At 37.6% G+C, this 15,204-nt stretch overlaps 1 protein-coding gene across 3 annotated transcripts in view; it reads right to left on the bottom strand.

Annotated features, from left to right (window-relative positions):
- Window positions 1–15,204, bottom strand: part of ARHGAP5 (Rho GTPase activating protein 5) — a 49,543-nt gene that overhangs the window by 33,720 nt on the left and 619 nt on the right. For 2 of the 3 annotated variants that reach the window (XM_021401842.1, XM_021401840.1), the window contains exon 2: window positions 1,970–5,866. In XM_021401842.1, the coding sequence (XP_021257517.1) occupies window positions 1,970–5,692 (3,723 nt within the window). In that variant the 5' untranslated portion in view covers window positions 5,693–5,866. Of the gene's footprint in view, window positions 1–1,969; window positions 5,867–10,017; window positions 10,126–15,204 lie in introns of all 3 variants that reach the window. The other variant, XM_021401841.1, reaches the window with a different exon arrangement.

Genomic DNA, 15,204 nt, shown 5'->3' with positions numbered 1-15,204 from the left:
AAAGCACAGGAAGGAGAGGAAAATATCATCTGAATAATCCTTCCAGTACTGTAACTAAAGACTGCTGGCTGCTCATGTAATACAACACACTAAAACATTCTAAGTTGCAAAATTACTGTGCACCCCTTGCAGAAAAATAAAGAAACTACAGCTAAAGAAAGGAGTATATTACTTACAAACCAAAGTGACTTACCACATGAAGTGGAACTACTTTTCAACGTAATGCAAATTAACACAACATACACAAAAAAAACTCCACTACTTATTAAAAGAACTAAGCATTCAACATTTTTAGACTTTTTGAACATTTATGAGCATTTTACCTTGCAAGATAAATTTGCTTTACCTGTCATTCCAATAATTTCTATTTCTGCTATTAGACATGGGAGCAACAGCCCTGGACCATAAATTACAAATTCAGAAAAAAAGCAAGAGGTGAGCTACAGAAAGCTTTAAACTACTCTTGTAGTACTCTTATCCGCTGCAAAGGAAATTCCAAAAATCTGAAACTTCTGACTCCATCTGTCCCTGAGCAGGCTAAAGCAGCAGCAGAGGGCTTGGTAAAGACAGCAGGGGAGCTGCTGACACAATGCCAGGAAGAAAAGATCCTATGACATCCAGCCTACGCAGCTGAAACATAAATATCCACTTCCAAGGAACTTTCTGTCAACTCAAGACAGCTGAGACAGCAGTAGGAACGCTGTATTTCAGATTCTATGGAGTAAGATAACTTCAATCAAAAGTATGTAATTATTTTAAAAAAAAATTTTTGTTTCCCCCTAAAAAGAGGATCTTCAAAGTATTTTTAACCATATGATTTTATAATCACAGGACAACAATATTTATGCTCATTAGGAAGCCTTAAGAAAATACAGTACCCTTTAAATCCGCCATGTGTAATTCAAATCACAGCTGCATACTAAAAGCAATTCAGAATTTAAATGATTAGCAAAATTTAACTCCACATTCTATTTGAACAAAACTTCTTTTTCAATATGCTATTCCAGTAGTCAGGTATAAGCTAATAGGAACGTTTTTAAAACCCTATCAAAGACATTATTAAGAACAACTTAATTTGCAACAAGAAAGAATGTATGTAACTGACTAATGTAACATTAAACAAGAACTACTTGCAAGACAACGACCGCCTGCCTAAAATTAAAATCTAACCTATAAAGAGTATAAATTCAGTACCTATAATCACAATACTACCTGAATATAAACTTAAAAAAATAAAATAAAACAAAAAGTAAACAACAAACAAAGATCAAAATCAAACAGGCATTTTTTAAGGAGAATATCAATTATTTAGAAACTTACACTAGGTGGGCATTTTCTGCCCTTTGTTTTAACAGAAAATTGTACAGGTTGATTACTTATTTGCACACACTAGGAAAATGCAGTAGTCAGTAAAGCCACTATAAGAAGATCCCTTTTCATGCTTTTTAAAAAAAAGAGTTCCACGTTCCCAGCAGACAACTGAGAATGAAAAGGAAACCACTCCTTTCATTCACCAGCCCTTAACTTCATTCCAACAGCCAGAACTGCAAGAACTGAAAGAACCAGTTCTTCTCCTGTATTCATAAAGTAGGTTTTGCTTTGTTGGTTTTTTTTACCTTGTTTTTTTTTCAAACAGATATCATGATTAACAAGGGAGGATTTGTAGACTAAATTCTGCCTTAACTTACACGTACAGAAGGAAGTGAAACAGCATAGGTACATACAGAAACGAAAAGAGCTAAAACTTGTCAAACAACTGATTAGACAGACAACCCATGTCACTCCTCAAGTCTGCTGGAGAAATCTTGAGCAAAATGAAATAATGCCACTTAAAAATTTTACTGTATATTTTTCAAAATAAGGAATCTTGCATATTTTGACTTCTCCCTTCTTATAATACATTAGATGCGTAAAACAGCCAATAATATATATAAATACATGTGGTTCACAACATAAACAACTGACTTACCTTCTTATCTTCTTTCACTTTTTGAGTTTTCTTTTTTGTTTTTTTATCATCCAATTCTTGATCTGATGTAATAGCAGGATTATCTATGCCACCCTTCCATGTTTCAACAGGTGAAAGAAGTGGGTCTTCTTCACTTCCACGATGTCTTCCTTTTCTTTTAGCTTTAGAGGTGGTAAAAGCCTCATCATCACTTGCATCTGAATGTGTTCTCCTATAGTAAGACTTAGCTTTGCTGAACAATGTCTTAGACTTATATTTGTACTTTGAAGGTCTTCTTTCCCCATGACTTTTAGATATTCTGTCAGAAAACCCATTTTCTTCATCACCCTGAACATTTACAGGCATTGAGTTTCGAACTTTAATAATACGATTCTGACTATCATCTGGAACTGCGTAAATATCATCTGCAAAGCCTTTATGTTTGAAAATAGTGTCAATAGGTTCAGCATAATTGTCAGATTGGTCTACATCTTCTGGTGGCGCTACAGGCACTCGAGAAGGTTGCTTCCTTGGATTTTTACCAATACCTGCCTCAATTGTTTTCAGGAGGTTAGGATCCAGTTTTTTCACATTTGTTCTTGGAACAAGGGGTTTCGGTTTTATTGGAGGAGGCACTTTATGGTTGCGTTCGTGGTCATGACAATTGAGTGGTGTGCTGTGAATAGGATACTCGTTTCCTTCCAAGTCCAGTCGGTACTTTGAACGGTCACTAGGGGTCGGCAGTAACCTTACGTCGTCACCAATTGGACTGTACGGTGGCGGTCCCTCAGCATCATCCTCTGAATCTGGGTAATTATAGTCAAGGGAACTTCCTCTGGGAGACCTTGAAAAAACATCCTCACTTGTATGCGTTGTCTCCCTTGTGCTGTCTGACATATAGGAACTTTCAATCATGTTTTTCTTCTCTAATACATCACTGAAGAACAAAGTGAAGACCTCTGTTTGACGATGATATTGAGATAATGAATACAAAGCTGTAAACTTTGCAGTAATCTCAGTTGCTATGTGTTCTCCTTCAGTCATGAGCTCCTTGATAGCTTCATTCTCAAAAAAGTCTGCCTGGCTATCCGTAACAGCCACTAACTGGACAGGAATTGTATCCTGAACTTCAGAAAGAAATGCCCGAAGCATTCCCATGGATGCCTTCCGCTTTGCAGAGTAAACAAGTATATATCCATGAACGAGTTCATCTTTCCTTACACCAATTGAGGAATGGTACGATAATATAGTTATTTGTATTCTACGCCTCTTTTCACCTATAATTTTATCAAGCATCAAAGAATTGTTTTGGCCAGCCTGAGCAGCACTACAGGAGTGAGAGTCAAGGAAGGGTGAAAGAATGAGATCTACACTGAATGGATCACCACACATAGCACACATGACAATTCTTAAGTCAGCTTCTGACAGATCTTTAATGGTGGGAACAGGACTTACAACATCAAAGTGGTGTTTAACTGCTTCCAGTACTCCCCTCAGAGCTTGTTTTATTTGGGTCTCATTAAATTTGCGTGGATATGTACCAGCAGGCACATCTACAAAAGGACATTGTAATTTGTTGGCCAACTGCTGTCCCTGATGTCTCAGAATAGGCAGATTCTTGCTAACGCTGTCCCTCTGATTAGCCAGTATTAACGTAAACGGAAGATTAGCCATGTACTTGTCTCTCCTTATCTGAGATGCTTCAGCTCTTATTTTTGCAATGCAGTCCCCAATAAAATTCAGTGATTCAATAGAGTTAAATACACAGAAACAACCATGTGGTTTGAAGGTAGAGGTCCACAACTGAGTCAACAGGTATGGGGATTTTGCATCAACTGGCCTAAGATCTAGCTCATATATTTTTCCATCTAATGCATATTCATCATCAGTGGATTGTGTCCGAATTTCATTTGCTAACTCTTGTGCAAGGCCATCTTTGCCCAAAATGAAAAGATTAACCTTGTCTATGTTGGCACTATCATGGTATAAATTTGAACGGCCATGGTCCAACTGCAGAAGACTGCTGGCAAGTAACTGCTCTACTTTAATGTCCATGCAATTTTGGCCACTGAGGCAAGTTTCTTTAGTTGGATGATAAACAAATCCTATGTGTTTGAGCAAAAGAGATTCTCTATCAGGTGCAAGTTTCTGTAAAGCTTTGTATCTAGGCTCCTCACTCAGAACTGCATGAATTTCACTCATCTTATCTGAACTTGGTGTTGCATTAAGATCCAGGTCATAAAATAGCTCTGAATGTTCAAAAAGCATTTCCTGAAACTCCTCTTTGGCTTTTTCAACAATCTCCCTCTGATGCCTACCATACACTTCCTTACTATCTGCATCAGTGATGTATTTGAATGCCTCATCCTCCATAACAAAACATATAACTTCTTCCCATGGCTGTCCAGGTGAAATGAACTGGATTTTCTCAAGTGTTTTTTTGAATTTCTCCTTCATTTCAATCCTCCTTTTTTCAGATATAAGATGCTGCACATGATTTTGATAAACTTTTTCTGCCTCTAGTGTAGTGAGAAGGTCAAACGGAATCCTTCTGTCATTCACTTTATCTATATGGTCAGTTTCATCCCAGGGTGTTTTTTCAAGCACTACGAAACAGGAAGGGAAGTCAGGCCTTTTCTCCATTAACTTCAAAGCTTCTGACCAGCTCAAATGTTCAATCTCATCCAGATTTGACAGAAGAGTATTAAGAGCTCTCGGCAATGCATTAATATATTCTTCTTTTCTTTTTCTAATATGTTCCTGTTTAAGCTGCTCTATGTGTTTTGAAAATGTATTTTTGGCCTTTTTTGTTCCTTCCAAATTTATGTACTCTTCATAATCAGGGTGGTTTTTCAGTTTATTACTAACGGTTTTCCAAGTAGCATGATAGTCTCTCACAGTTTGGACAAGTTTTTCAAACTTGTCTGTTGCTGTAACAACTAGCTGTCTTTGAGTTTTGTAGGCATCCAAGTAGGGGATTATTTTAGGTTTACCACGGGTCTTATCCATCATTTGTACCAGGGCAGTAAAACAAGTTTCAACGTTGACATTGAATCTTGCTGATGTTTCCACTACCACAAGGTTCTTCTTATTAGAAGCAAATGCCTGAACCTCTCGTAGATAATGATCCACACATTCATCACATTTTGTTGCTGCTATTATTATGGGTTTCTTAGATTTTGATAGCTGAATATAGAGATTATTCACAAATTTAAGTTGATCATCAAACTTCCTATTACATCCTTGGCTTACATCAATGCACAGTAAAAATCCATCTATGCTTAATTTCCCTTCAGGCATTTGTTTTTGCTCAAAGTCTTGCTCCAAGCCCAGCTGATCTGTGCAAATGTACATTAATTTTTCTGCTGACTGCAGTTTGGAGGCAGCTGCACGTTTTATGTATGGTTGTAAGTTCGTACTCCGATGAGGCAAGAAAGTCTGATCATCAATGAACTCAGTCTGTTCAATTACATGAATTCTGCAGTCAATTCCATCCTCCCCGCTTTGTGTTACGTCACCCCAGTACAAAAAGTGATCATTGTTAACAACTCTTCCTCCAAAGTCAATTGTGCTAAGCACAGAGGTATGCTCAGGATAATATTCATCTGCTTTTGAACGAACGAATCTATTGCACAAACACGACTTTCCAACTCCACAATTACCTTTATCCTTTTCAGTTCCAGACAGTCCAACAACACTAACAGCATAGGATGGGGGACGTGGCTCTTTGTTTTTTGCCATCATAACTTTCCTCTCATCATTTGGCAATTATTAAGGTAACTGGATGTGGTTTTCATTCTGGAAATGTTCCTACAAGTTTAAATTGTATATCCAGGGTTTCACAAACAGCTTTCAGTTGTTCTTGTTTCAGCTTGTCATTGAGAGCTCAGACACTCAGGATGAAGAAGGATCATCTTCCTAAAGAAAAAAAGGAAAAAAAATTACAGATTGCAGGTATTTCCTTTCTGTAATTCACAAGCGAAAAGAAATTTTAAAAGCTATATTGCTTGTTTACCCTGAAATTATCTTCTCTGTACATGAATGCTTCACAACTACTTTAAATGAGATCTTGAGCTCATAGTTTATTCACATTAATCGCATATCAAAGAGATAAAAATAAACAGGTTTTAGTTTAGTAACGGCTCATCTATTTGAATAGGTGATCAGAGTATGGCTGAAAAGAACAAATGTTTTCTTTCACAACTTACAGGCACTAAGTAGCATTTTCTGCTCTATCAGAATTTTCCTTGTTACTTCAGATGAGGGGCAAGTCAAGTTTTACGGTGGCTGGCTCTCGCGATGGATAAATACATTACAGTAACAAATCCAGAGAAATATTCACATACATGTATTTTCATTTATGCTCACATTTCCACCGGATAGCAGGCTTACTTGCATGAATAACATTAATTTTGTGTACATTTGTGCATTTGACTTTTAGTTTTCAGTAGAGAAACTTTCTAAATACGAAGCTGTAAAACCAGGAAGTTGACAATGCAACTCAGTTACCACCTATCTGCAAAAGTAAACTACTTATTTGCACACTAACAGTAGACTGCTCAAGGAGAAACTTCTAACCTAAATTTTACTGAAAAAAATGTGAACGTTGGTATACAGATATTAACACAGAAAGACTTAATTCTCAGGTTTTTAAAAATACTAAAAAATACTAAAAAGTACTACCCATCCTTGTCTCTTGAAAATAAAAAAAAAAACCAGAATAACTGTAAACAGAAACTCAATGCACACAAACTTCCATAGAATTATATCAAAGATCTAGTGGTTTTACTGAAGCTGTCATCTCATATAATGAGCAGTACTATCGGTTATTAACAAGAAGATGTTGCTTATGTACATACTGCAAATGGAAAGATATTTACTGTTTTAGAAACAATTGCACTATGATGAAAACAAAACAAATGATGACTGAATGGCCAGCCCCAGCGGTTTGTCATCATGAATATGGTGGCCTAGTTGATGACAAGGCCAAGTTGGAGGCCACAAACTGGAGGAGTACCACAGGAATTAATCCTGTGTCTAGTACAGTTCAACATCTTCCGTAATGATTTGGATGATGGGGCAGAGAGTACTCACAGCAAGTTTGAAGACTACACATAACTGGGAGGAAAGGCTGATACATCACAAGTTTACAGTGCCTTACAGAGGGACCTTGATAGCGTGGAGAAAAAGGCTGACAGGAACCCCATGCAGTTCAACAAGGAGAAGCACAAACTTGGAGAAGAACGATTGCATATATCAATATACGCTGGAGGCCAACCATACGGAAAGTAGCTTTGCAGATGCAGACCTGGGGATCCCAGTGGGCAGCAAGTTATCATGAATACATACCGTGGCCTTGTGGCAAAGAAAGCTAATGGTATCTTAGGCTGCATTAGGAAGAGAGTCACAAGTGTGTCCAAAGAGTTGGTCTTTCCCCTCTATTTCAGCACCGGTGAGGCCACACCTGGACTATTGTGTCCATACAATACGAAATATACGGACACGCTGTAGAATGGCCAGTGAAGGGCCATCACATTCATTAGCGGATTAAAACATCTCTCATTCTCTCAGATAAGGAAAGGCTGAAATTGTTTAACCTGGAGGGATCTCATCGATGTATATAAATATTTGGAGGGAAGGTGTGAAGAAGGCAGAGACAAATTCCTTCCAGTAATGGTGAATGACAACAGAAGAGGCAACAGGCACAAACTGAAATGCAGGAGATCCCATACAAACATTTTAAATTTATTTTTATTTTAAAAAAATGCAAGTGACTCAGCATGGAAATAGGCTGCTCAAAGAGATTGTGGAACTTCCCTCACTTCAATATATTCAAGAGCGACCTGTACAGATTCCTGGGCAACCTGCTCTAAGTGGCCCCACTGGAGTAGGGACTGGACCAGATGGACTCAGAGGTCCCTGCTAACTTCAACCATTTTGTGAAAATATGTTCATAATATTACTTCCGGTAGAAAAATATGTTAATAATGTATTTTCTAATCAAGAGGATGGAAAAATAAAAGTAATCGCATGATACTATAAACAGAATACACAGATTACTTATTTCCTTTTATATTTCTGGAGTATGTTGCTTTGAACAATGTAAATTACCTAAATATGTAAGTAAATAAACCATATATGAAGGAAAAAGGCATGAGGAGTCCTAGCACTAAAATCTTAATCTCAGTAGCTCAGTTTTATTTGCTATGTTGTCATTCTCAGCAAAAAATTCTTGAGAATGCTACTATAGTAACTTCCTTTGGTAAGAAGAAATAAGTAAGCTTTTGATTTATCTATTTTTTGGGGGAGGGCGGGGGGAAGGAGAGGCTGCATGGAGCCATAAATTAGACTCGATCCTTCTGGGTCTTTTTCTAATCATGATGTTTGGTAATACTGGGAATCCAAGATCAATCACCCAGCAGGCTCTCAAAATCTGCCTAAAAACTAATTCACAAATGTTAGAACACTTGAAGCCATTAAGTAGCTTTAAAAAAGTATTTGTATCACATTGTAATAGAAGATGGAAATTTTGAAACCTTTAACATACTGGCTATACAGAATGTATGTCTGGTCAGAGTTTTCCACCTAGAAACAGATACTGTGCCTCTGATCAGACCTTCAGATTTCTATGTAATCATCTTTATAATAAGGCTCACTGACCACAAGACAGAAATACATAATACATTAAAAGAAAAAGCTTTCAGGTATAGAAACAGTGAAGAAAAATACCTTTTTAAGAAAGAATAAACTATGACTTACATTTAAAAAAGAAAGGGAAAGTAAAGTCAGTAATTTTTAATACTTAATAGTTTTTATATTGCAACAAGTAAAACTTTTATGCTGCTTTTTAGGAATTTCTGTTTTGTTTTAAAAAAATTACTCAAGGCATTCAGAAAGAATTTTGCTTTTTACCTTTTCCACTGTATTTTTATATTCTTAAAACACACAATTTACTAAAAGAAAATGGCTCCGCAAACAAAAACACTTAGTGAAAGTAAATCCTTCACAGTGTTTATATTAGTACAAATAAACCAACCCAGTGTTTTCTTTCTAAAGTGAACCTTATCACAGTAGCATCATTCAAACCACTAGGATGAGAAGTTTAGTCACCACTTCCACTATAAAAATGTTTTCTGTTTAACACAGCACAATACACATTTGATGTGGACTAAACACAGATCTTCCTTCACAAGATTATTTCATTTAATCAGGAAGACGCTGTCAATTTGCAACTACTTTACAAGACTCAATCAATACTTTCAGATCACCTACATCTTCGCATAGCAAATGTTCTTCCTCCTCTAGCAATAAATGTTTCATCTAACTGATATATTTTTAAGGACTAAGAACTAAGAGTAAGGTGAAATGGGACACTTACAACGAAAAGCAAAGAAACTACTCTCTCACAAAATTTCTGACATAGAAGACTTTCAAAACATTGGGAGTTGAATCACTTAAGATATTTAAAAAACAGTTTTTGTTTTATTTTAAATTTCTACTCTATACTGACTGTGCAATGCAAACTCAGAGTGAAGCTTATTTTAATTAAGTAATAAAGTTGGTAGAAACTTTTATTTAATACGTAATCATCATTAAGTTGCTGCCCAAATGGAAGATTTTTCTTAGCGCAGTTATTTTAAAGGTTCTGTATAGTTCCGTACAGTTTTAAAATATACACTGAATGTTTACAATACGGTACTTTCATTATCTTACTTGAACCTGCCTATTTCCAGTATAACAAACTGAAAACATTTCAAGTTCTATACCAACTAATTTTTTGTCAGAGACTCAAAGGAGGGGTTGTTTTCTGCAAGTTATTTCAGTCTTTGAATTGAAAATAATAGAGCACTTCTATGTGTAAACAGAAGGATTTTGAAGAACTGAAGCGTATGACATCACTGCAGGAAGAATCTCTGACCTTCAACAATCGTGTCATAAGACCATGTCTCCACAGGCTTTTAGATTTCCTGGTGCAGTTATAAAGAAAACAAGGTGTACCATCTTGTATTTACTCACCCACCTGCCCCCCCTTAAAAATCAGATTATGAAGACCTAAAGCCTAAACTTACTGTTAGAAAAACAAGGTGCAAAGCAGGATGATTATCCTGCTGTGATCTTTCTGCAGTGATGTCACCAAATTTAAACAGTGACCTTCAGTAAGTCCTTCCCTGAGGGATCTGAAAACAAAGGTAAGATTCATCAACAATTTCAAAATTACGAAAGCAGAAGCAGCGATCAGAAAAGGTATAACTCTTAACTTACACAAGAAAACTGTTTCCCCCATTTTAAATCTATAAACTGAATACACAACTCAGAGCCCAAGCTGGATCTTTCTCTTAATTTAAATCCTCTAAACACAGCTATTAATACTTGGAACAGACAGAAGACATAACCCATCCTAAGTAAGTGATTTCAGAAGTGCAAGGTGGTATTTCAACAATATTTAGGTAGCAGAAGCCTCTAAGTGAATACACTATCTCAGATAATATACAAAATAGGTAATACAAGAAAAAAAATCACAATTACTTGCAGAAGAATTTGTAACTTTGAAAGACCAAATACAGGTTTTTAAGATGAACTAGAAACAAACAGTTAAGTAGAGAATACATAAAATGAATGCATAGATAAATATATAAATCTTATTACTAAAAAAAAAAAAGTACAGTCTACAGCAAAATCCTCTTACTCGTAATAAACCTGGATAAACGTTGATTTTATAGCAGCAACTAACTACAGTACACTTATCAAAAACCAGTCTCTTCCATGGAGCTTCAGTTTGCAACCACACAAAAACAGACTTTTGATGCCAGGTCAGTATTACATATACTAAGACACAGAAAAGGAATGAAACTTGATGCATTTGGACTAGCTTATGGTGCAGGCCACTTTTAACTAAGGAATGGTTTTGTCCAAGGTCCAGTGCCATGCTGTAAATGCGTTAAGCATAACATCCAAAAGTTATCTTTTTCTTCTATGTCATTTACAATTACATTCCCAGTAATTCTACTTCTGCTTGGAAATAATATTGGTAGCTGAAAAATCTTAAGCTTTACTAAGTCTTCTTTTTGATAAAAAGAAAGACTCAGCAAGTGATAAGCAACGTATCAATACCAGAGCAATACTGCAATTCTCAACTTGTGGTACCAAACATCAAAAGATCAGTTAGAGCCACAGATACCATTTATTTCCAAATACACGTATCTCAAAGTCTTCTGAGCAAAATTCTAAATATTAGCATGGGCTATGATATTATCAGCAACTAATAAATACTAAAATAGTATCACTTGTCATTATTCAGTAATTGCAGCTGCATATGAAGTTGCAGGTGGGTCCACAGCCAAGAAAATCACTTACACACAAATACTTTCGAGTACTCTGGAATACTTTCTGAAATTATTTTCTGAACCTAAAAATGTTTACAGTCTGCAGACCCAACAAGGCTGAAGCATAAGTGTTGTTTGAAAGACTCTCCAGAACTGCTCATGACCACAAGAAACTAAGAAGCTGAAAACAACACCGGCAAGCAAGGAAAGTTCTTCCATGGTCCTCTTCTCACTCTAACGCTGGCTAGAGACAACAGTTAAGGACCACTATTTTTCCAGGGTTGGAAATCCTAAATCTCTCCTTGCAATATGAAAAATTTGAAAATCTCTATTGCATTGCCCAGAATTAAAGCAAGGCCTAAATTTTATTTCTATATTCAAAACAGACCATCACCCCTCAGCTGGAATACAGTACTCCGGGGAATCAATTGTCATTGCTGCTGTTGGCAAAAATCACAAAACACAAACAAACTACACAGATTAGATCAAGGAATAACACAGGTAAACTGCAGACGTTCCAATTATCATCACTTCACAAGTCTGAACTTAGGCCTCTCAAGTGACTTATCTACAGATTTCTGAATACTCAAGAGCATTCAATACACGTTCAAAGCTTTTATTTTAACAGCAAAGTAAATAGTGCAAGCTTATGGGAAAAATAAATTCATAATCCTTCCTCCACAGGAAAAGCTCCTACTGCTTAAGGCATGCCTACTGCTCACAGGAATTTCTTAGTGCAAGACTACCTGATCAGGCTATTGACAAAGTCATTCAAGAAAACACAAAAGCACAAAGGGAGGAAATCTTACAGAAGGGACCCAAGACTGAACCGACAGAAAAAGAAAAAAGAAAATGAAGCAGATGAGGGAGGCTATCAAGGTAAGGAGAGAAATAAGGCTAAAAAGCATTTGCTGCAACTTAAACAGATTTCACTAGTCCATGCATCTGGATCATTTCATGTTATGTGGCCTGGTGAGGGACTGCAGTACAGAGTCCAGGTACTGACAGGAGAAGTTTGGAGACTTGAATCAAAGAGTAACTTGTACAACCCAAATGTGTAATTTCTCGCTGTGTAATGTGAGAACACTTAAATTGTTCACAATGTAAACAAATGAAAAGCCACGTGTAAGTGGCAATAATATTTTGCATAATCTTTAGCTAATTTAACTGAGTTAATGCTACGATGTAAAAATACCCACATTTCTAAAACTGTGCATGGAGGTTTCAGTTTCACCATTCTAAACGCAAACATCCTTCAGTTATGCTAGCATGTCTAGCGATACAGTACTGCAAAACCAAGGAAACTGCTCTGATGTACCACAAAACGCAGATAACCACAATGAAATAACCACAGATTCTTTCAGTTTCTTACAGGTGTTAGACATTATAAAAGCACAGCTAATACTCAAAGTAACTGTGCTACAATTCCTTCAATTTCCCTGCCAAAAATTCCAAACTCATTTTTCTTTTGTTTAAATATTCCATTAAAACGTACAAACATATGGAATCGAGGTCAGGGCTCAAACAATCTGTGAAACGAATGCCCTTATACAAGTACCTCCTAAAAACAATGAAGAAACAACAACATTCCAACCTCAGTTACACTGACCCCTAGGCTAAGAGCTCTCAGGAAAAAAAAAAACTAAAAGCGTTATGCCTCCTTTACGTTGGTAGTAACAGATACAAGAAAAAGAAATCCTGGCAGCACTAACGGACAGCTCTCGGTATCACCGGACGACCAGTCACCGAGCTGCTCCCTGCAGGCCTGGCGGCACACCTGGAGACCAGGAGGCGGCCAGCGGCTCGCCCGTCCCTGGCGCAGGTGCTCCCACCCGGCGGGGCGCGGGGCCGCATCGCCGTGCAGACGAAGCCCCCTGGCGGCCACCGGGCCGCAGCCGCAATCGCTCCGCCAGGGCAGAACTCTGCCCTAACAGGGCCGTCAGAACCTCGGAAAGGAACTCTCCATCACTCCACACTAAGAAGGCAAAACAGGTTTTACTCCCATAGGTGCGCCGCTTACGGATGCGACGCTTCCAGTCCGCTAACCAACAGAGCCACGACAGCAGCCCTGAACACCTGTCTGCACAAACTCACATCCCCCCAGGAAAGGTCGGCCAGCACGACGCCTGGAGCACGTCCGATACACGCGATTTTAAGGACACTCCACGTGTCAGCCTATCAAAAACAATGGCATGGAGAGCTTTACAGTTGCATGCAAAACATCATCAGAAGATGCCAGTACATAGGATGCATCTGCTGTTAAGGATATATCTAAGGAAACCTTAAAATACTGCCTGCCTCCTTTTAGCACCTTCAGTAAACGGAAGTGGAGTTAGCTCTGGACCACTACTCGACTAGCAACTCCCAGAGAGGAAACTTACACGCAACAACCTACTAGTAGTCAGTGCATTTCTTTCCTACTCAGTCTGCACATGAAAAAGCACCTACAGCTTTAGGAAAACATATTTTAACCTCAAAAATTGCAGCATTTGATTGTTAGCGCTAAATATAGGATTTTAAAACAATTCAGTCTGAGCATAAAGTATTTAACTGGATTACATTACACATGTAATACCTTACCTAAAATACAGCCCAGCACCAGAGAGCAGCGAGCATTTGGTTGCAATTATTTACTTTTTTTTTTTTTTTTTTAAATACACAATGCTGGCAGCCACTTCCCATGGGGATACTTTTAAAAAATGCATACTATTTAAGTTCAGTATGCCCCGGGCTTAAAAACAACTTGATATAAAATACACCAAGATAGCGATCACATAACAAATGCTAAAAATGATTTCTGCTACTTTAAGTGCTACAGATTCTTTCAAAAAAAAAAACTACTGTAGCTGCTCCACACTTTCTGAGCTCTAGTAACAGAGTTCCAGTAGAAAACTATAAATAGATTATAGCACATCTTAAAAAGAATTTTCAAATAAGATACAAAGAAAAATAGACCCTCCTAAAAACACACCTGGATGAACATTTGCAATATGCTAGTGTTAGATACTACAAGTTTTACATACAAATGTTTTTTCCTTGAGAAAACGTGCAACCATGCTCAGTGATGTCACTGCTGACAGCAGCTGTCATCCTGAAGAGCCCTCGGAAGGTACGGCAGCACAACCGGAAAATGCCACCCTGTAATTCCTCATTAATCTATGGAGTAAGTACATGAGTACCAGCGCTGTAACTGGCCTCAGTGCACAGGTTTAAAATGGACGCCCAATTGACCAGCACATGCTGATATCTCTGTCTCTATTTTTACACTGCAGAAGAGTTTTTAAAATTTCTGTCACGGATTTTTATTAAGAAAAAAAAAATCTCGCAATTATCTGCATGACACTAAACTAAAGAATACACACATACCCCCACAGGCCTATTTTGGTCTAGATTTAAAACACTTCCCTCCTACTTATTAAGGAAATACTCCACATTGGTACCAGAAGCAATACAGGAGAGGGCAAAAGGGGCCCACTGAGCAAAGGGTAGGCCAGATTCTGGGGAAGGTGACCTGTATTTCTTCCCACCCTGAAGAAAGGGTCCTTATTTTTAAGTAAAAATAGTATTTTGCACTTCTTATGTCCTATATTTTTAACACTGTGGCTCTCTGTGCGTCTCTGGTGCTTTCCTTGGGTGGAGAGAGTCTAAAGGTTATGCTGGTTTAAGGGATTCAAAATGCTTGAGAGCTGCAACGCTGCAACTGGCTACCCTATTTCAAAGGCTTAAAATCCACCTGGTGGAAAAACAGAAATGCACAGACATCATTAGGAGAGCGAAGTTTGCTTCAATTTAGTGTCACACAACACTTGAAGGTGAAAGGAAGGAGGAGAATCGATAACTGTTCAAATTTGGTGGAGGACGAAAAGAAGACGAGGACGAGTAGAAGGGGGCAGTGAGGAGGGAAAGAAGTACCGAGAAAGGGGAACAGAAAGG

The sequence above is a fragment of the Numida meleagris genome, chromosome 6 (assembly GCF_002078875.1).
Source record: "Numida meleagris isolate 19003 breed g44 Domestic line chromosome 6, NumMel1.0, whole genome shotgun sequence".
Taxonomy (NCBI): Eukaryota; Metazoa; Chordata; class Aves; order Galliformes; family Numididae; genus Numida; species Numida meleagris.
Note: the sequence above shows the minus strand (reverse complement) of the source record. Positions and strands in the feature narration are given on the sequence as shown.